The sequence below is a fragment of the Bactrocera dorsalis genome, chromosome 3, assembly GCF_023373825.1.
Source record: "Bactrocera dorsalis isolate Fly_Bdor chromosome 3, ASM2337382v1, whole genome shotgun sequence".
NCBI classification, from domain to species: Eukaryota; Metazoa; Arthropoda; class Insecta; order Diptera; family Tephritidae; genus Bactrocera; species Bactrocera dorsalis.
In genome coordinates, this window is record NC_064305.1 from 23,915,387 (window position 1) to 23,936,850 (window position 21,464).

General features: G+C 31.4%; 4 protein-coding genes across 24 annotated transcripts in view; 2 read left to right on the forward strand and 2 right to left on the reverse strand.

The window, feature by feature from the left end:
- The window catches only part of LOC105228676 (protein hu-li tai shao), a 75,553-nt gene extending 64,761 nt beyond the window's left edge, over positions 1 to 10,792 (reverse strand). For 8 of the 21 annotated variants that reach the window (XM_011208598.4, XM_011208597.4, XM_011208596.4 and 5 more), the window contains exons 1-2: positions 10,552 to 10,707; positions 8,906 to 9,311 (exon numbers count right to left, since the gene is read on the reverse strand). The gene's annotated coding sequence lies outside the window, so the exon portion shown is untranslated. Of the gene's footprint in view, positions 1 to 8,905; positions 9,597 to 10,551 lie in introns of those variants that run through there. The other 13 variants (XM_049451582.1, XM_011208594.4, XM_019991163.3 and 10 more) reach the window with 10 other exon arrangements.
- A 593-nt stretch (positions 10,793 to 11,385) lies between these two features.
- LOC105228680 (U4/U6.U5 small nuclear ribonucleoprotein 27 kDa protein) lies at positions 11,386 to 15,664 on the forward strand. Its single transcript, XM_011208602.4, has 3 exons — positions 11,386 to 11,539; positions 11,616 to 11,992; positions 13,453 to 15,664. The coding sequence occupies exons 2-3, from the start codon at positions 11,754 to 11,756 to the stop codon at positions 13,733 to 13,735; spliced, it is 522 nt and encodes a 173-aa protein (XP_011206904.1). The 5' UTR covers positions 11,386 to 11,539; positions 11,616 to 11,753; the 3' UTR covers positions 13,736 to 15,664.
- Positions 12,217 to 13,287, forward strand: LOC105228679 (eukaryotic translation initiation factor 6). The gene has a single exon (XM_011208600.4). It carries the CDS (start codon positions 12,434 to 12,436, stop codon positions 13,172 to 13,174), a length of 741 nt encoding a protein of 246 aa, XP_011206902.1. The 5' UTR covers positions 12,217 to 12,433; the 3' UTR covers positions 13,175 to 13,287.
- Positions 15,665 to 17,495: 1,831 nt separating the features above from the next.
- Positions 17,496 to 21,262, reverse strand: LOC105228681 (thioredoxin-related transmembrane protein 1). Its single transcript, XM_011208603.4, has 4 exons — positions 20,790 to 21,262; positions 20,156 to 20,317; positions 19,920 to 20,094; positions 17,496 to 19,463 (listed from the first exon to the last, which is right to left on the reverse strand). Exons 1-4 carry the CDS (start codon positions 21,020 to 21,022, stop codon positions 18,912 to 18,914), a joined length of 1,122 nt encoding a protein of 373 aa, XP_011206905.2. The 5' UTR covers positions 21,023 to 21,262; the 3' UTR covers positions 17,496 to 18,911.
- Between the last annotated feature and the right edge of the window lie 202 nt (positions 21,263 to 21,464).

Genomic DNA, 21,464 nt, shown 5'->3' on the forward strand with positions numbered 1-21,464 from the left:
ATATTTCACGTAAAACGATACAAAAAATTAGTGAGTATAAGTATTTTATATGCAAATAATTACTTAAAATTTATATGAAACAAACAAATAACTTAAGTGTTAAACTCTTAGCAACTACCAAGCGTGCCAAGCAGAACTTTCCCTAAAATATGTATACGCTGTATGTAGTAAATATAGACTCTACGGATAACGCAGTTAGTAGTTAGGCGGGCCAGACTGGGTAAGACCGGACCTGGTGTCCCATTTAATTTCAATTAACATAGTAAATGTGCTGCATTTTACCACACGCATTTGTATAGCGCGTAAATATTAATACATAATAATACATATAGACTTGGCTTGTGTGCGTTTGAGCATGCATTGCCTTTTCTATTACTTGTGATAGTGGAGCATTTTAATTTTGCAAGAATAAAGTGCGAAAGAAACGAAATGTGCACGCAAGAGGAAATTAATAAAAAAAGTAGACTAAGTAAAGCACACTGAATAGAAATCATTATGAAAATACTTGGAAGCAATATTAATTCGTAAATATTGAGCAATGTTGGTCAGTAAATAAACGCCCAGATGAGCAAACTTAATACTCAAACAATAACTGAAAACAAAAACAACGTGAAAATAGCTAGTTTAAACAAAATATAACAAAAATTATATTTCCTTCCACATAACAAACATAACTTGCTGTGCAAAATCTTGTGAAATGTATACTAGTGTGCTGTTTGTTAAATAATCGTGGTGTATGTATTTATGTGCAACTACACACATATCTGTTTTTGCAAAGCATGACATCATATTTTCGCTTGTGTCTAATGCCATAGAAACACAGCGCTCAGTACAACAACCCAACAGCCACCCCCAATCGCAAAGGAGAAAACAAAATTACGAGCAGTAACATTAACATGCGCCTCCTTCTCATTCGCTGAACTCATTTACTCGCCAAAGTTAATAACATTGTAAATATTTAAAGGAATGAGTGATACATTTCTGAATTTTAGTGACGTAGAGTGCATAAATTTTACAAAATAGTAAATAATAAGAAATACAAAAATTATTTAAGTTAATTTTGCTCTGTAGTATCAACCAATTGGATACATTAAATATTAGACCGTTAGAGTTTCATGTTTTATTACAAAAAATCCCGTTTTCAAAAAAACAAGCCAGCAATGAAATCATTTTCTCTATGATTTTATATTTGTTTTTTTTTTTAAATCAGCTCACAATTAAAAAGTATGCTAATAATTTCATTGAGCATAATTTAAACAAATTCACGTTTAGTTACTACCTCAACGATTAACGCCTCTCCGTGCCGCATTAACTATAGCATAAAAAAATTATTATGAATTTGAATTTAATGATATGAACACGCATATACTTTATGCAACATGCTACGGAACCGAATCAAGCAACAAATGCTTTACAGCGCCGTCATTATATCGTAGAAAAGTGTGTGAGTATATACTTGCTCCGTTAAGCGTCTATTGTTTCACAACTCATTCAGAGCACCGTTGAATGTTTGTATGTATGTATGTATGTATATGCAGCCGCAGACTTGGCAACAATTGCTGCACTAATCTTATTCATGCAATTTCGTGCGATTCGCAATGAAAACAAAAACGATTAAGGAAATTATAGCCTCAATATTAGTATTGTTGTACAATAAAAATCGTAGATGATTTCATTTTCTTCGCAACATTTTTTTAAACACGTTTCTCTTTTATTGCTTTGTAGACAACCAGCCTCAGCCTATTAATAGCTTTTATCTTTATTTTTTTCGTTGTTTATAAAAGGAAATGTAGATTGCATAAAAACAAACAGTATTTGTTGTATTTGTAATACATAGTAATAGCGCTCGACGTCAAAAGGCGACCAACATCTGAAGGTAGACAACCACAAAACTCAGTAGTAATTTTATGCGCGCTCGATCTGTTTAATATGCAAGCATGTTGGCAGCGGTGTCTATTATGTATTAGTGTATTTTAATCTTATGTTGTAATAGTTGTGTGATTCAATACAGATTTGCATAAATTATGCATTTCTTCGAGTTTCTAATGAAAGTAATATGATAAAGATATAATATTGGAAAGTTTAAATATGCTTACATAGATATGTGACAGTTGCAACTTATCGCAATAAATTGCAAACAGCGTTGCGAACTATTATATTTAAAGATAGATTTCCAATTTTTAAATACAAATTTTGGATTAAAAGTTAATGTTTTTTAAACGCGTTAAAAAAATATTAATTGAATTAAAAAAATAAAATTATATATACGGTATTTGGGATTAAATAAAATCGATTTCTGTGATGAAGTTTATTATGTGTAATTAATATTTTTGGAATAATAAAATAAAAATAAAATAATTCAAACTATAATTTATTTTTTAATGCATTATATGCAATCCTGATTGCACTAAAAGGAAAAGTAAACATTTAATAATAAATATAGCTATATAAAATGGATAGAGTTAACAGTGATTTCAAGTGGCATTTTGGTAAAGTAATAATAAGTGGAAGATACTTTTTATGCGAGATAAATGTTTAGAATTAAAACAAATATACATCTAAAGACATTCTTTATAAATAAAAAAAATATTTTAAATAGTTAAATAAATTCAACAAATTTACAAAAATTAAAACGAAAATGACCTCAAGCAGCCTGCTGGTACTAGACCATAAATATTGCACTAAGCAGAGAAGTTAAATAATATAAAGAAAACCAAGTCTTTAATAATAAAACAGCTGAATATAAGCTTTGAAATAAAGCCAATGTAAGCAAATAAACGAAGAAAAGAAGCGATTAACCAATAAACAAATTTACAGTTTCAAAAGTCTAAGCAATGTTGACCGCTTATGAAAAGCATCTTTCAGCTTTATCTATGGCTTATTCAATCCAATGATTAAATGTTTAAAAACTGAAATAAAAATAAAGACTCAATCAAATCAGCAATAAATACCGTAAATGTCAAAAAAAAATAATTAAAATAAAAATAGAAAATCTTTAATAGGGAAGAAGCAGAGTTACCAATCTCAACAAAGCATTGCTAACAGCAACAACTGAGCTCATCTTCAGTACACTTGCCATACAGTACAATATAAAATTTTAAGGTTGGGTTTAAATAATAAGCTTTAAGAGGGAGTTGCATGCAACAACAGTAACAAATAACATAGAAAAAAATATTAATCTTCAGAAAAATGTGTTGCCAAATATATACCCATATCGAGCTTTAAAAATAAATCCCGATATGTAGATGCATGTTTTCGGAATATTTAAAACAAATCTCGCATACGTAACTAAATTAATATTTTAAGTTTGTGGCCCAAATTTATTGGATCAAAGGTTTGAGTTTTAAACCTTCTTTCAACTGTAGCATAACATTTTAAGTGGGGTATAAAAACCCAGCAAGCTAGCTGCTACTTCTTTTACACTTTAAAACTCAATGTTACAAGAAAAGCCACTAGTAGGTCGTCGAAAGAAAAAAGCTAAAAATAAACATCGCAATGATTATAATGAAAATATTGCAATATGCAATAAGTATTAGAGGAATATATACATACATATACCATATACAAGTATGTATGTATGTATGTACATATCATCCGCAAACATAACATGTACATGGATTGCATTATATTATATTATATTATATTATATGTATGTATGTATGTACATATGTACAGACTCGTTGCAAAGTCATTTTGTTTGTCATTCAACGCTTTAGACAAAAAAATGTTGTCCGTCTGTCTAGGCATTACTAGCAAGCAACATTCTTTATCACCATCAACTTCGAAAGCGGCAGTATGGTAGAATTTTCAAGAGGACTGCAGACAACGTTCGAGACGAGTATGCTTAAGCTTTCGGCGCACATAATGTAAATGGATGAGCAGCATAACCGTGTTAGATGTATGTATATATAGACATATACAGATATATAAGCTTGAAAGTGGGTAGATTGGTTGGATGGTTGGTAGGTAGATAGGTAAGTAGTCAGATAGATGAGTCTCGACCACGCTTCGTACAACAAATACAACCCGTTCATACTCATGTATTCGTACTGATATACATATGTACATATGTATGAATATATGCGTTCCAGTACCGGTATGGGAATGGTAAGCAATTTTTAATGACGCTGATGCAGCAATTCGCCTAGCTTTTCATCCACAGCTGCAACCAACCATACAATCATTGAGTCGCAAGTCAGGTCAGTACCTTGATTTTCCTTTTTTTATTTCATTGAAATATTGCCACTAACCGTTAAATGGTTGAGCGATTAGAGATGAAAACAGTATGAGAAAATATGTAGCGATTAATAACCACTGCGCTGAAGGCATAAACACTGACAATTTCACAAATTAAAAAATTAAGTTAAGTATTGGCGCGCAACTGGCCGCAGACAGTTGTATGACTTGCATAGGCTAAGTACAAAGAAATTGCAATTTCACTGTATGGTGTTGCAACAATATATAAATAGGTCAGATTAAAAAGTGACAAGCATGCAAGCCTTAAACCTGACAGTGCGGATTGCTAATATGTTAACAAAAATAAAGTTCATTCCCATTTGTTTAAGATTATTTGAACAGAATTGCATTCTTAAAAAAAAAATACCCTAAAAACAATGTCAATTACAGATACATTGAGAAATTGAAAAATTATGGAAAGTTAAATGTAAACAAAACACTTATAACACGGGTCAACACAAAATTTGACCATCAATTTAAAGCAGTAAATTTTTAATTGAAAATGAAAAATAACTTACAAAAAAGTAAAAAATAATTTAAACGTGCACTCTTAATAAACTCCAAAAATAAAATTATTACTATAACTTTTACAAAAGCAAACTTTATACGAAAAAAAGGTGTTTTCTTATCGTCTTTGTTCATAATTAATCAAAAAATCAGAAAATAAACTTTAGGACAAAGGACGAAAATCTTTTTGTAGAGTCGTGTAATCGTTGGTTATTGGAACAGTTTTCTTTACAATTATTAAAGCGAGCTGGCTACGAGCTACTGATTATCGTTATTACTGCTGCAGCTTAACTGACTGCTTTGATAAATTAAGTAATGACAGAGGAGCTAAAGAAAAAGGTTGTCGAACAGTCCGTATTTCAAAATAATTACACGAACCGTGAAAAGTAAAAAAAAAATAGTTATCTCTTATAAAAATCGTAATGCCCGAAGCATTGAAGAGACAAATTAAATAAAACAAATTTTTGCAAGAGAGGAGAAGAAAATATACTCAAGCAAAAAAGGAGGCTAATAAAAATTTTGCAAATTTGCAAATTTTTATTTCAGAAAATGTGACTTAAAAATAAGTTTTCAATTTTTTACACCAATTTTAGGATTATAAAATGAAAATGTAATTTATTTTTATGTTGTATTTTGGATTAAAGATTTATTTTTAATTTTTGATTAGATATTTGGGGTCAAAAAACTTTATTTTATATAATTCCAGTATTAGGCATTAAAATTAATGTTTCAATCAATTTTTTAATACATTATTTGCAATTTTTTTCATTTTTCAACGCTTTTATGTAAAAATAAATATTCTAAATAATTTAAACTAAGACACAAATTGATTGCGGAGGAAGAATAATTTAATTGAAAGGTACTAGATGAACTAATTCTAAGATTCTCTAAAATTTAATTAATTTAAAATCTCAAAAATTTAATTAATAAAAAAAAAATTATAATAACAAATAAATATCTTGAAAAATTTATGACAAAATAAATATTTAAATTTAAGATTTCAATAATCTGAAATACATATGTAAGGTAAATACAACTGTAATTAATTACGCAATCAGACATGCTATTTTTTGGGCGGGGTTGCCTTAATACATACACGTAGAAAGGAAAAATTAAACCAAACTATAGCTGAAAGCAGTTGATATCTACGCTAATATTAAATAAAGGCAAAACGGGTAGAAGAATGAGAGTAATGAAAAAAATTTAATAAAATATGTATAAGCGAAGTGTTAAACAAATAACACGCTTTGCTGAGAAAATTGAAATATTGCGCAAGTCCGGCATTTAGTTAGAAGCAACTAAAGAAGCGAAGAGACAAGCATGTACATATGTACATATATGTATGTGCCTGTGTGTTATGAGCAATACGTATGAGTAAGGGACAACGCCCGCTTGACCCATTCATATAAATGAATGGAATTAATCATATTGTAATGTTATTAATAAATATTAAATTTATGCAATAGAAATACCGTTGGGTCAGATCAATAAAAATAAAAAAAAATTTTAATATTGCACGTTTCAATAAAAATTTTTTTGAGTTGACACACTATAAAATGAATGAAAAATAATAACGAAATTACTAAGCAGCTCACGCGGTTTTATCACTCGCTGTGGCACTTGAGTATTTTCACCGTTTGCTTTGCAAACTACATATGTATGAAAAATAAATAAGTACATACATATGTACATGTTAGATTACTTGCTTGCGTTTATGCCGTAGTCGGCAGGTTTTCTTTTAGTAGTTTTTGCAATGTTTGACAGGTTATGTACATTCATACATGCATATATACACATGTTATCAACACTTAGCGATAAGATAAGTAAGCGAACCATCTGCCATCTTTATATGGTGAAGAATTTTAACACAAACGAAACTGCTCATAACAGAAAACGTATTTATTTTAGCTTGCAAGCAATTTTTATACATTTTAAGAAAAAGCTTGCTGATTAGCAATTATTTAGTATAAAGGTAATTATCATCTTTTCTAGGCTATAGTTGTGTACGTTACCATATTTTTCGCAATTGCTTTCCACTACAAAATATTTATTCGACAGTCACATTGCACTGCACACAAACGAAACATTTACATACATATGTATGTATAAGCTAGTTGCTGAATTTGCTGTCTCAACACTGCCTACTTGTCTCACGTCCTGCTGTGGTTTTAATAGTAGGCGCCGCTGAGACGCCAAATGAAGTGCAGTGGCCGACGCAACAATCTGCCGGCAAATTTATATACATATGTACATAAGTATGTATACTGGTATTGGTGTCGGTGTCGCGTGCCTTGCTTTGTGGATTTGACCCACATTTCTAACTTCTCTTATGACTTAGTTTTTTTTTAACATTTTTTTTTACGCACTTGTGTACATAAACAGTTTCACGCGTGTTTGTATGTATTCTAAATGCAGACATAGTTAGCAAGTTGTAGTGTGCAAATCATCCAACAAGTTTCATTCATGTTTTACATTAAGAAAATTGAAAACTTTCGAATGGTCACGCAAAGTAAAACGCCGGCAGTAGAAGCACAGGAAAAACTATAAAATTGTGTAAGAAACGTGAATCGTAAAGACCCAAATTATAATGTATTGGATTTTCCTAAAAAAAATATGTTTTCACACGATATGTTATGCGATTATTAGTATATGTTATTATGTTAAATTAATGAAACGGGTATATAACGTAATACCGACAGTCAAAATATCGAAATTTAGAATTCTAACAAACAAATTTTTCGGTATTCTGATTTGTCGGTATTTTGATTTAGCTAGTTGTATATTTAAATTTTGTCGGCATTTAGAAGTGTCGGCATTTTGAACTTTGCTATTTTTGGTATATCCCTAATGAAACTAATGTACATATGTATGTTGACTTGTTAATTTCTGAACATTAATATTTATCATTGCATTATGCTGATGACGCATCAAATATACGAAGTTAGCGAACTAACTTCCTATAGATTTATAAAAATATCGCTGGAATATTTCTCCTTTACTTTTGTTGCAGAAAATCTCAAGTAGGTGCTCCGATTAATGTTTCCATTCAATGTGCATGTCCGCCCACGCTTATCTTCCCACCATTCTACCAATTTCTCGCTAACAACACACGAGAATGCAAATATTAAACAGATTTACAAATTTAACAAATAACAAATGCAATATATTAACAAAATATATATTTGTATACAGTGTGCTATAAATAGAGCAAAAATGCAATCTAAAAATATGTTCTTTATTATATTCATGTTTTTTTAATATAAAAATATAAATGAAATGGTATAACTGTAAAATAATTTACATTTATGTAAAATGCACAAAAATAAAATTGTTTTAGCAACATTTTTCAAGGAGTTTTATGTAAAAAACTAACTTACGAGTTTAAACTTGCATTTGACGTCAATATGTAAATTATAAATCAGACCAAACCCAAAAATACGAATCAGTGGAAGTAAATAAGAAGAATCGATGATGACATTCGTACGTGTAATTTTTTTGCGGCGAACACACAACTCATTTACACTAACAATAAACAAACGGAACGGTAGCAAACATGTTAAATAACAACAACATTAACCACGAAATGAGAGGAGCTTTTCGGTAAACAGTGGGCAATAGAGCACATGCGAGCACGAACGAATAAGAGTATGAAGCTGAAAGCAGAGATAATAACAATATAGGCAGCGCTGCCGCGATTTTTAATGCGGTATGGCATTACTCAAAATTGTGCCTGTGAGTAGGGTGGCGCATAGCAAATTTAAAAAAACATGACGTCATTTTACACTAGCAAATTTTTATTATACAAAATTTAAGTGTGATACTACTTTAAATAATATTAGTAACATGTTTACAACAAAAAATGTTATAAAATTATGCAGGTACTTTGGATTTTAGTTTTGTCAATATAAATTGTAACGTTTTGGTATGGTAATATGTATGTACATAGGTATGTGACTTCTAGCATTAAAAAAAACGTATTGGATGGAACGCCGATATACTTTGTTAAACTCGTTTCTATGTACAAATTTTGGTATTTCTTTTTTTATTACTGTACATTATATGCTTATTTTTCTTCAATCAAATATTTGACCGTCTTATAACATCAAACATTTTATTCGTTAACTCAAATTTTCAATTATCTTTACGCACAATTTTCACTTACCTTTTATTGCGTGATTTTATCCGCGATTGCCTTCTCTTTCAAACCTTTTTCTCCTGTCACAAGTCCGTGCGCTGGCTGCCTTTGTAGTCCTCTTTTTAACCTTTCTTAAAAATAATTTTCTTTTCGTTCTGCTCTCAAACTCAACCCGATCTTTGCCAGAAAATAAAAAAAAAATGTTTTTTTTTTTTTATACTTTTCCTATTGAAATTTTTTCAACTTGAAATTTTCACACATACACTAAAAACACATCCAATTTTTCACTTTTTCTGTCGCATTAGCTACCGCTGTTGTCGTCCGCTGTAATTATTATTTTTTTGAAATATTTGCGCGGAACTATAGTTGATTTTTATTATTGACTGCCTTTTTATTATCAAACGATGCTGTCAGAATTTCGCACAAAATTGCACTAAATATAACAAGAAATATATAATTTTAAAATAAATTTCGGACTTTGCCACAAGCCGGCCTATTTTTCTTTATTTAATTTTTCTTTCGACAATTATATCTAATTGAAGCGTTTAGCGCCAGCTAGGAAGCAAATACAATACCGCTATGTCGAAACACGCACTCTAAAACGAATAGAGCAACTAGAACGAAACAACGAAACGGCTGCGTCCGACAATCCGAACGTCGACAAAACGATACTCAAATTGGCTTTGCGAGCGAGTCCACTCAACTTCAGTCTACGTTGCTTCAACAAACGAAAAGGGGAATAGGGGGAATTTTTCAAATTGGAAAATGAAACAAAAGTCAATTCGTGAATAAAATGGAATTGCAGAAAAAGAAAGCAAAGATATTAAATGTGGAAATCAAATAAGAAACAGCATAAATGTTTCCATACCAAAAAAGTGGAAAAAAATTTTAAATGATAACGATACATATTTCGATACAGGTTTACATTTAAATGAATATTAATTGCGTTACTTTAGTGGATATATCAAACGGCAACTCTGATGGCGTCCACAGCCACAGCACGCGAAGCTAAAACCACTTTTCCGTGATGTTTTTATTACCATAAATTTCCCTTTTACTGTTTCAAATAGGGTAATTTATAAGTAGCAACAAAAAAAGTATGCCAAAGCATACGCCCTATTAGACAGTTGTCTGTAATTAAGGATTATTTTGTGTAGCCTATGGCTATTTAGAAGGATTGCATTACTAGCATAGTTATATTAAAAGAAATCACTTGGAAAGAAATACAATCCGACATTTTAAATAAAAAAATGTTTCTATATAAATATGTATATCACTATTTGCACGATTATGTCATTGCCGACCTTTTAGCCACTACTGATATTAAAAATAAAACCTGCTAGCAAAAAATGAGTGGGCGTTTGCCGGTTTATAACACAGTTCGCAACAAAAACGGCAAAATATTTTGATAGAAAAAATAAAATACAGATATGTAGTGTCAAATGTCGATTCTCATCGATTTTCAATGCTTGTGTCTGGCCAATCTTTTTTGCACAGAATTTTCACTTTCAATCGCCGCGCAATATTTACACAGTTTTACTCATTAATCCACACAATACATTTTTTGCGTTAATTGGTTATACACCGTCTTAAGTTCAGACACGCTATTTATTTGTCTTTTATATTTACTAGTTTTCCCCAAAATATATAAAACCGATTAATTAAAGCCTTACAACAATTTTCGACGTTCGTTTTCTTTGAGCTACTCCAGCGCAAACACTCGAGTCGACGTTCGTTCGATTCCGCTTTTGCTTCTATTCTGTTCTGATTCGCCTAAAATTACCTATGGCTCAATTTTCCAATTGCATTCGCGTCGGTTTTCCGGTGCCAATAGCTCGGATGCAAGAGTGAATACGCACTATTATTAATTTGGCATTTGTGCATTCAAATAAGAAATTTATTGAGAATGATGTCATATTGACATTGGCTGAAGAAATAATGGGTTATTTAAAATTTCAGAGTTGCTATTATAGTATATTGCCGGACTTTTTCCGCGAATGCAAAGCTTTAAATTTGTAATATGAACGGAGCTCCTTCCTAAATTGGCATCTAGAACTAATTTACTGATTACTGATTACTACAATCCAATTCAAAAGATTTCCATGCGCTATGAAGTCCTTTATATTTATCTTTAATTTTTATTTAAAAAAAATAAACATGAAGGTCATTAATTTTCATTTATACCCCCTGTTTTAATACTTTCAAATATTGTTGTTAATAAAGCGCTAGAAAAATAAACAGAAAGCAATGTATGAAGTCTTTCATATTTATATATACCTATATGGATGACATTTAATATTAATGTATACGCTGTTAAAATGTTCTTGTTATTAAATTTCCAAAAAAAAATTAAATAGAAAGCAAAATAACATATACTAAATTTATTAAACGTAACTTCTATATAATAAAACAATTTTTAAGAGAATTATCTCAATGTTTTCAGAAATTATTACTTGTTTAGCATTAATAGTATTCTAACAGCTTTGCCACCCTACTTCTGTACCATTGTGAACGGCAAGGCCGTTATGTCGATATGAAGAAGCAGTAATTAAAAGGGGACGAGACGCCGCGCTTGGTGTGATAGTTTTTATTTTAGTTTTTAAGTTTAAAATTATTAATGCCGGTGTCAAAATTATATAGTAGGACACAGCATTATATACGGTAAGATCTTTTATAATGAATAATTAAATTTAGCATATAGTAAACTACAACATTATCAATTGATTTGGCTTGGCAGGCATTCTCAAGAAAGTGATTTATTGCGGAAAACAATAGCAACCGTTTTCACTACAGGCGTCTGAAAGCACGAGTAGAAAGCGCCAAAGTATAGTGTTGCAACTACCTCCTTATCCTTTACATACCTACTCAAACAGAAATGGGACGTAGTCCATCTCCATCGCATAGGCGACGTGAAAAAGAGCGTTCTGAACGTAAAAAGCGTCGTGAACGGCGCTCCAGAGAACGTGAAAGGCAGCGGGAACGTGAAACAGGCGCTGGCGGTAGTCGTGCTTTGCGTAGACGGTCACACGACAGAGGAGGTGGTGGTGGAGGGGATCGAGACCGGACCCGCAGCCGCAGTCGGGAGCGAGACAGAGCAAGTCGTCGCCGTTCTAGGTGAATAATGAAGTGTAGTGTATTAACCCAAGACAGAAACGTCACAGAACTAAGTATAACATTTTTCTATCTGCCTTATTTATGATAATATAAGTGTAGTTTTAAAAATTATTCGCGATATTGAATGGTTTTTGGTGAAATAGTAAATATTTATTGAATGTTCACCCAAATGCAACCCTATGGTTAACATTTCCCTCGCTTTTTTCGTACCGCATTTTATGTCAATTTTGACATTTCAACATAATTCTTTGACATTACCACGTGAAGTGAAATACTTCACGAAACTTTACGAAGATATCAAAGGATTTCATCACAAAATTTAATTATACAGTTTATAAACTCATTTACTATTGCTAAACTTCATTACTACCGAGTCAACACCAAATCCGTAAAGTAACAGTTGAAGTGAAAAAGAGTGAAATTGAATAGATAATAAACAAAATGGCATTACGAGTACAATTTGAGAACAACGATGACATCGGTGTTTTTAGCAAACTAACAAACGCATATTGCCTAGTAGCTGTTGGCGGCTCTGAGGCTTTTTACAGTGTGTACGAAAGTGAATTGGCGGAGACCATTCCTGTTGTGCATGCTAGCATTGGTGGCTGCCGTATTATTGGTCGCCTCACAGTAGGTAATCGCAATGGATTACTTGTGCCACATTCTACTACAGATGTAGAACTACAGCATCTGCGTAACACATTACCCGATTCGGTGAAAATACAGCGCGTGGAAGAACGTCTTTCAGCATTGGGAAATGTAATCGCCTGCAATGACTACGTTGCTCTGGTGCATCCCGACCTTGACAAAGAAACTGAAGAAATTATCGGTGATGTATTGAAAGTGGAAGTGTTCAGGCAAACAATAGCCGAAACTCCGCTCGTAGGTTCATATGCCGTGCTTAGTAATTTGGGCGGCATGGTACATCCAAAAACCAGTATACAAGATCAAGATGAATTATCATCACTCTTGCAAGTGCCATTGGTGGCAGGCACAGTAAATCGTGGCAGTGATGTGCTGGCTGCCGGTATGGTTGTAAATGATTGGCTGTCATTTGTTGGTATGAGTTCAACTGCCACTGAAATGTTCGTTATCGAACGCGCGTTCAAATTGAATCAATCGGGTCCCGCCGTATTAGGACGAGCGAAGGAGCGTGCCGCACTTATTGAAGGGATGTCTTAAATTTTGTATGTTGGAGATCTTCTACGAAGCTTATCCGAAATAATATTGATTATAACACTTTTTGTAATACTAAAATACACGAAATAAATTTATAGTTAGTACATAATATTAAATTCAAGTTTTTTTCTAAGAAAATACTGGAACGATGGGCAGTCCATATTGGATATTGATTACTCAAATGGGGTAATCAAAATATATATATTTTAGTTATTCATTTATTTATATTTAGTTCGTTATAGGTTTATAAAAATTACTAAACACCACCTTATTGTATTTAGATCACGTTCTCGCGGACACCCATCTACTTCGGCATCTACGTCATCTGGACGACGCGGCGCTGCCGCTGAACGTCCTAAAATCACAGAAGCCGATTTGGAAGGTAAATCACCCGAAGAAGTAGAAATGCTGAAAACAATGGGTTTCTGCACTTTCGATACCACCAAAAATAAGAAGGTTGAAGGCAACGATGTTGGTGAAGTGCATGTTATCTTAAAGCGCAAGTATCGTCAATATATGAATCGCAAAGGTGGCTTCAATCGGCCGCTTGACTTTGTGGCATAGCACGTTGTCAAAGCGCGAACTAACGCGTCTACCCACACAAGTCTATACACTCTGGCGATATATCGACGCACACTCTTGTACTAATGTTTTTATTATTACTATATTTTTTAGTAGTGCGTCTGCTGTAGTGCTCAGCAATCACATCTACAGCAGCATGCACAAGACAATCCTGCAATTTTATGCAATAGACCGGTTTACAAAATTCAATTTTCAAAATTTCCACCACACATACCTCATTAATATTTAAAATATTAAACTTTTTGTATTGTCCTGTTTAAGTTTTCTCATAGTTAGTAAGTAATCTATTATAAATGTGACATGACTGCGAAGAGTAGAATAGCTGCCCAGGAGCTGCATCATTTGAAGCAAGTGCCAATATTGGCAGTATTTATGCTTTACGTGTTATAAAGAGTCGAAATTCCAAATTAGACATGCATATACATTTTTTACTCGTACTTAAAAATTTATTATGAGTTGATATTAATATTTTGTTTGGGAAATTATTTTAAAAATTTCTGAAGCAGCAAATTCACTCTTCTCAATTCAATCTCGTAAATAGAGAACAACGAGATTTCACTAATTTTCTTTTTGAATATTTAAAGTAATTAAAATCACTTGAAACATGAAAAGTTCAAATGTTTTAAGGCTGAAATGAATTAATGCGAAAGTACTAACGTTGTTGCATCAATTGCTTTTAAATATGATTTATAGCAATACAACTGATGCAGTTAAAAATTATTAGTTTGATAAATTATCCTAAAATGAATTTAGCTGCGTGTTGAATATCGCCTGAACTCTTGCACTTGATTCATTTTAGTTCCATAAAGTAAAAGAAATTTCTAAATCTCACCCAGTTGGATTCAAATTTTACTAAATACTTGGTATGTTTTCGCAGTCACGAAATTTTTTATGTACAACAATTACTTGAAGTATTTGAAAATCATAACAATACAATACAACAACAAATTCCCATAAATTCCTATAGAAATACATAAATATATCCCAGCACGCATCTCAATGCATAACTCCCCCTAGTATCCTCCATACACTGCAATAGTACAATTTTTTATCAAAATATTTTTTTTACAAATATAGAAACTATATATACACAAATAACATAAATGACCCGAACCTTACTTATCCTACCCAACATAACTAGCCTTACCCCTAACCCCATACAATTTTTTACCCATTCACCCCTCAAATAAACCCAACTACAATAGACCAAATATGCAATAGCCAGGGATTTATATAATCATTAAAAATAGAATTGTTACAATGGTAGTTATTACATACATACATACATACTTGAAACATGAAAATAACTGTAAAATATGTCTAAACATTTTTATACAGAGTAATAGAGTGTGAAGCTTTTTTTTACTGAAGACTACAGTTTTCAACATTTTATTCACATGCAAGTGCCGTTAACACCTAAACAAAAAAAAAAACAATAGTAAATAATTTTTGTAATAAACAACAGTTAGTGATATAAAGAACTGATGTACGCGTTAAAAGGAAATTGAACGGGAATTGAATAGAACGCAATGCGAGAGATATGCGGGTATAATTTTGTTTGACCTTTAATTTGTAAAAATGTGTATAAGCATTAATTTTTTTAACAATTGTAATTAAAAATATCAGTAATTTGGCTTTAATGCTTGAAATGCTATTTTTTAAATAAATAAAATTTCTTTGAGTGCATATTTTGAAGAAATACCGATATTTCAAAAGAAAATTATAAACAAATAATAATAATAATTCGAAATTTCGCGATACTCTTTAAATTATATACGCAAAATTCTTGGATATCCTGCATATCAGCCATAACTCGTAAGCTCAATATTTTGAACAGCTATTAAGAATATGGAAAAAACTTTTACTTTTGAATATATATTAACAGGAATATATATATATATATATATATATGAATTTGTTACAATAGCGCTTACAATTTTTTACATAAAATATATGTATATGTTTATATGTATACACGAGTATGTATGTAAAACCACAAATCGCAATAGTTGAGATTTGGCATAAACCTAATAACGTTTTGGCTCATCCACCCCATACACATACTTACAACTTAGCTATAGTTAAACGAAATTGCAGGGATTTTTTCACATTTTTTATTCTTTTAATATTAACGTTTTACTTTAATAAAAAAGAAAATAATAATACTTCTGTTTCATTTTGGTTGCAATTTTCACTTTTTATTTTCGTAAACAAAACAGACTTCTGAGAAATGTTTGCTTTTGGTTTGTTGTTAATTTAAATAACACAACAAAAATGTAAAATTAATATTATTATATGTGCTTTAGTTATTATTAGTTAGTTTAATTTTAAACAACAACAATTGTAAATGTAAATTACCAAAAAGAAAGAAATATGATGAATTTGAAAAAATAAAAGAAAATAAATTCAAAATTTAAAATTGAAAATAAATCGGTGTTTTATTAAAATTTTTCGAATAGAAAATATCATAGATGTCATTCTACAAGTGAAAATTTTTGGTTACGTTATAATCACGGAAAATCCATATAAATGTTTGCACCACTAATTCAGCGAAGCAGCGAGTTTTGCTAAAAGCTAGCTTGAACCTGTACATTAATGGAGTTTAACAAAAACTTTGATCTTAAGTCGGCAGTACCTATGGAAAGGACAGAAAAACATACGAGGTATACGGCGGTCGGTCATTGGATGTAGTGAAACGCAGGCGATAAAGCTTTGGACGCCTCGGAGCACTGTATCCGAACGGTTACTGGATGTCTTCACACGAACACCTACAAAGTAAGGTCTGCATGCTTCCATGCAGAACGTAATGTACGTTTCCGTTTCGCAGAAATCAACGGTGTTGTCGTCTGCTTGAAGCATCAACAGGTATTTCCTTGATTGCATTGATGATATCGAACAGTACGCGGACCAGACTACCAACACAACAAACGCAGACACGACCATTCCCAGTGGAGCCATGAGCACCTTCCCCGACTTCCTCTCAGTCAATGGCGTATTTGGAGTCAAACGACCACTCATTGCAGACGAAGACCTCGAGTTGCTCCGACGACCTAGAGTGACCCTTACGCAACTTCGTTCTGGATATTGTTGCAGTTTAAACTTCTACTTATGCCGAATTGACTCTATCCACCTCTTTGGATGCTCAACGAGTCCCAGCAGCTCGTTTTCTGTGCCTATCGTTAGATGACTTTTAAGAGGACCAACCTGAACCTTACCACCCGGGGATTAGATAACAGCTAATCTCGAAAAAAATGTTTTATGTTACGATCACTGTTGCTGGTGTTGTAGATTCCTTCTAATTAGACCTTATACTAAGCTACTAAAATATTACCAATTTTGAAACATTCTTTAGATTTATTTTTATTTCTAAGGTAGAATAACCCCATTATTTCTTAAGTGTAAAATTATATCCAAAATAGAATTGAAGACGTTTATTTTTTTTTTATTATACACTTAATTATATTTAATAATTTGTTTATAAACACGCATCTATTACAAACATTTTTAGCAATTTTTTTTTTATAGAAATTTTTATTTTTTAAATTTATTACTTTGTTCTAAATATTTCTCTTATAATTAAACAGAAGCCAAGTAGTCATTATCTAATATTTTTTTGCGTAAGTTTTCTTTGTGTTTCGCTGAATTCGAGTTTTCATAAAAAATAAATATATATGCTTTTTTGTATGCATGTTATGTACATAAATAAGGCTAAGCGTGATACTCATATAAATAAAGAAGCATACAAGTTTGATTCATTTGTTGTTTATTTATGTAAAATAGAATTTAGTTTTATATGTAATAAAAAAAATAAACGACTTTTATATTTAAAAAGAAAATTTTGTTTTAGTGCTTAAACAAATTTTTATAAAATAGAAATACTTTTTTGTTAAAAATAATTTTTAAGCTAAAATACATAGTTATAATTGCTTAGTAAAATGTATTTTCCATTGCATACACTTTAGAAAATACTTTTGAATACAAATTTCAATGAAGCGAAAATTCTTCCGAGTGTAATTTGTTAGAGAAAAATACAAAGTACAGTCAAATCCCATTAACACGTAGCGTTAGCAGGTAAACATTTGAACTTAGCTAGTTTCGCAAAATTTGATTAATTTTATTTTATACTTTTAAGTAAATTAGTTTTTTTAATAATAAAGTTTATTTCTTTTTAAATAAGATATAAGGTATGTAAAAAAGATCAATATTTGCCGTTAAAGCACAGTAAAGTGGTGATGATTGTGTAATTGATTTTGTAAATAAATACAAATGCGTTTTAAAGTGCGGAAAAATATCAGTAATAAGCGACATCTTAAATATTAATTTACAGTCGGTTTTGTGTTCTTTTGCTACACAATAATGTTTCGTTTGTTTGTTATATTTTAGAATATCTCATTTTATGTTGTATTAAATTTGATTAGTGTACCATTTGCACACGCTTTTTATATCTCCTTTTTATGGTTATTATGCATGTACATTTGTATACTTATGTTTGCTGCAACTCTTATAAGTTAATTATTTCTTTTAGCACTCCACCGCGTCTGCTAAAAAACTAGTACAAAAATTAAAATAACATCAATATTAAAAAAAAATTAGATCGATTCTTTTGCTTTCAATTAAATAAGGCTAATTTGTATTTTTTTGCACAATTGATGCCTGTGAAGAAAACAAACACTAACAACAAATGTATGTTGTAGAATTATTTGAAGTCAACAAATTTATGTTCAAAAACTGCAATTAACATTTGTGCGTTGTTGTATTTAGCAATATTAGTTTGTATTTGTAATTTGTATAAGCTTGATAATTAAACTTCATTTTGATAATACACCAATGTGATATACAGTTATGTTTTATGTGGACTAATCAGTTATTTCGTGCTTCTTTTTAATAAATAGAGATGCTTTCAATGTAATTTCTTATAAGTTCGCCTCTTTAATATGACGCACGAAATTTTTCTCTCATCTAATACAGCAAAATACTCAAATTGGATAACTAAACTAAATGAAAAAAAAGACATATTATAGGCAAAAGGTAGGCGTTTGCAATATAAGAGTAGAGTTCAAACTCTGTACGCTAACTAAATTTGATTTGAATATTTGTATATTTGAAAACGCATTGTTTTTTATTTCATTTTGTTTTTAAGTTTTCGACTCTGTGAATCTTAATCAGCTTTTCGTGGTTTGCGTTTACGCACCTCAGCCGGACTAGTGCTGCTCATTTCCTTCTTCTCTTTATCAATGAATGCCTGTGTCTGTGTATTGCCATCGCCAGCTGATTTCTTGATATCTTTCTCACTTTCTGGTTCATCTGATTCACTAGCATTTGAGTTTTTCTCACCATCCGAAGTGCCAGCGGCATCGTCTTCCTCTGCACCAGCCCCATCGACATTATCATCATCTTGTTCTTCATTGTTGTCTTCGTCTTCGTCATCGTCGTCGTCATCATCTTCATCATCATCCTGCTCATCAGCTAGATCGTTTTCATCCTCAATTTCATCAGCAGCTAAGTCTTCTATGCCATCTGAACCAGCAGATTTCTCTTTGAATTCGGAGAAGCTTTGACGTTGTGATTTCTTTGGTGGATATAAAAAGTCGACAACACAAACGAGTAACAAACCCAAACCGGCGCCAATGAATATGGTACCGATGGCGAAGAGCGCGTATGAACCCCAAGTTGGGAGACCGTATTCTTCCTGGAGACGTACATTGAAATCCTGTAAGGCGCAAATACATTGTAATATAGTATAATTGAAAAAGGTATAAAGAGAATGTTGTGTTAAATATATATTTCACAAATTGCTTTAAAACAAGAAAAAAATTTAATTTCGATTTCACCGAGGTTAAAATAAGATTTAAAAATATAAAAGTTTCATGCAAGAAGCCGATTTTGAAAATCTCAAATCGGTATCGCATACACCGGGTGACTAGTTCACTTATATATAGACTAATTAGACTAGGCATGTCATGTTTCTCATTTTTATATATGGATATATTTTACAGGGTCTCCGACGCTTTCTTATACAAAATTCGTGACAAACTTAATAATATTCAGGGTATAAAAATGAAAACCTTCTAATAATTATTTTTATTTCTGTTTAAATTAAACTTTTATACTTAATTATGTTGCAATGATTTTAATAAGATAAAAAATTTAAATAATGTAAACTCACCTTCAAAGTGTGCGATAATTTAAAGAAGTACGATAGTATAGACATGTGTATGGTGTCAGGTTTCTTCCATGCTGAAATTGGTTCAAGTTTTTTCCATTGCTTTTGTTTAAGGAACAACATTAAAGCGTCGCCATCGCGTGAACCCCGATATTGACGGAATTCGCCTTCTTTAACGCTGCAATTCGTATACGAAACGTTTTAAAATTTGTTTCTTGAATTATGCATAATCAACTTACTGATAAATTGTTGGCAGAGCAGTAACAAAGAAACGCCCACTTAAGGATGGAGATGTGGTTACGTCAATCTTGGCCACACTTACATGTAGATCCTTTGCAGTTTTAGCAAAGCGTTCCCATGTTGGCGCGAGATTTTTACAGGCAGGGCACCATGGAGCAAAGCTAATATAAATTATACAATAATATCTTAGTAAGTGAATATTTTATGACATAATAAGTAAATTTTCCAAACCAGATTAAAAATTTATCAATTGTAATAAGAAAACTTACAGAGTATACAGGTCTTCTAAATTAAGCAACAATGACATGTTAATTTAATAACAATAAATTATTTATCAAAAAAATCGATATTAATTTTTAATGTTACACGTAAAAGTAACCAATTCGCCGGCTACAAAACTACCTGCATTGAAGGTATGAGGGTGTTTAAATGTTATATGTATGTATAATATACAATGTGTGTTTAAATCTTATATGTATATTATACATTGTATATTATGTATGTACATTTATACATTGCAACATCTGCTGCATTAACTGTATGTGTTAATTACAGATTTTGCAAATTCACAACACTATATGGGTTACTAAGCAGGGGGCCACTGCTATTTTATATATTTGTTTTGGAACTTACAATTCCACCATCCATTCGCCGCGTAGCATTAACTGCCAATTATCCTCATTCAACTCTATTAAGGAATTTGTTGGTGTTACTAAGTCTTCATCTAAATCCAATTCGTCAACATGTGCCATTAGGGATGTGAATACAGTAAATGTAGAAAATATGACCAAATATATTGAGAAAACGTTTAAACAACTCCGTGAAAGGCTTGATTTAGAACGTGTACGTAACTCCATTTCTGACATATATTCACGCTTGGCTACTTATTTAACGTTCCCGGATTATATTTTCTTCTTTGTTTGCACGCAATCTACGAACTTTAATTGCTCACTATAAAGTTTATTCATGCAAATACTAAATTTTGAGGTATCCCCGGCTATTAACTAAAAAATATTGTAGCGAAAAAATTACTGTCTGCCGAAAGCAGAAAAATGACGAATGTGGATTTTCCTGCCGTTTTTTACACTTTTTCTTTCTTTGTGTGGAATTCCAACGCAGTGTTGCAAGGAAATAGTTTGACAGTTGTTCAATAGAAAATCGATATATTTCGATTGAGTGTTGGTAAGTTCAGAAAGTAATGCTTTAATTAAAATATTAAAATAATTTTATTAATATTAATAAACTAGCAGCATTAATTTAACAGATATATATCTGACACAAATCGAACGAAAAGTTTTATGTGAATTG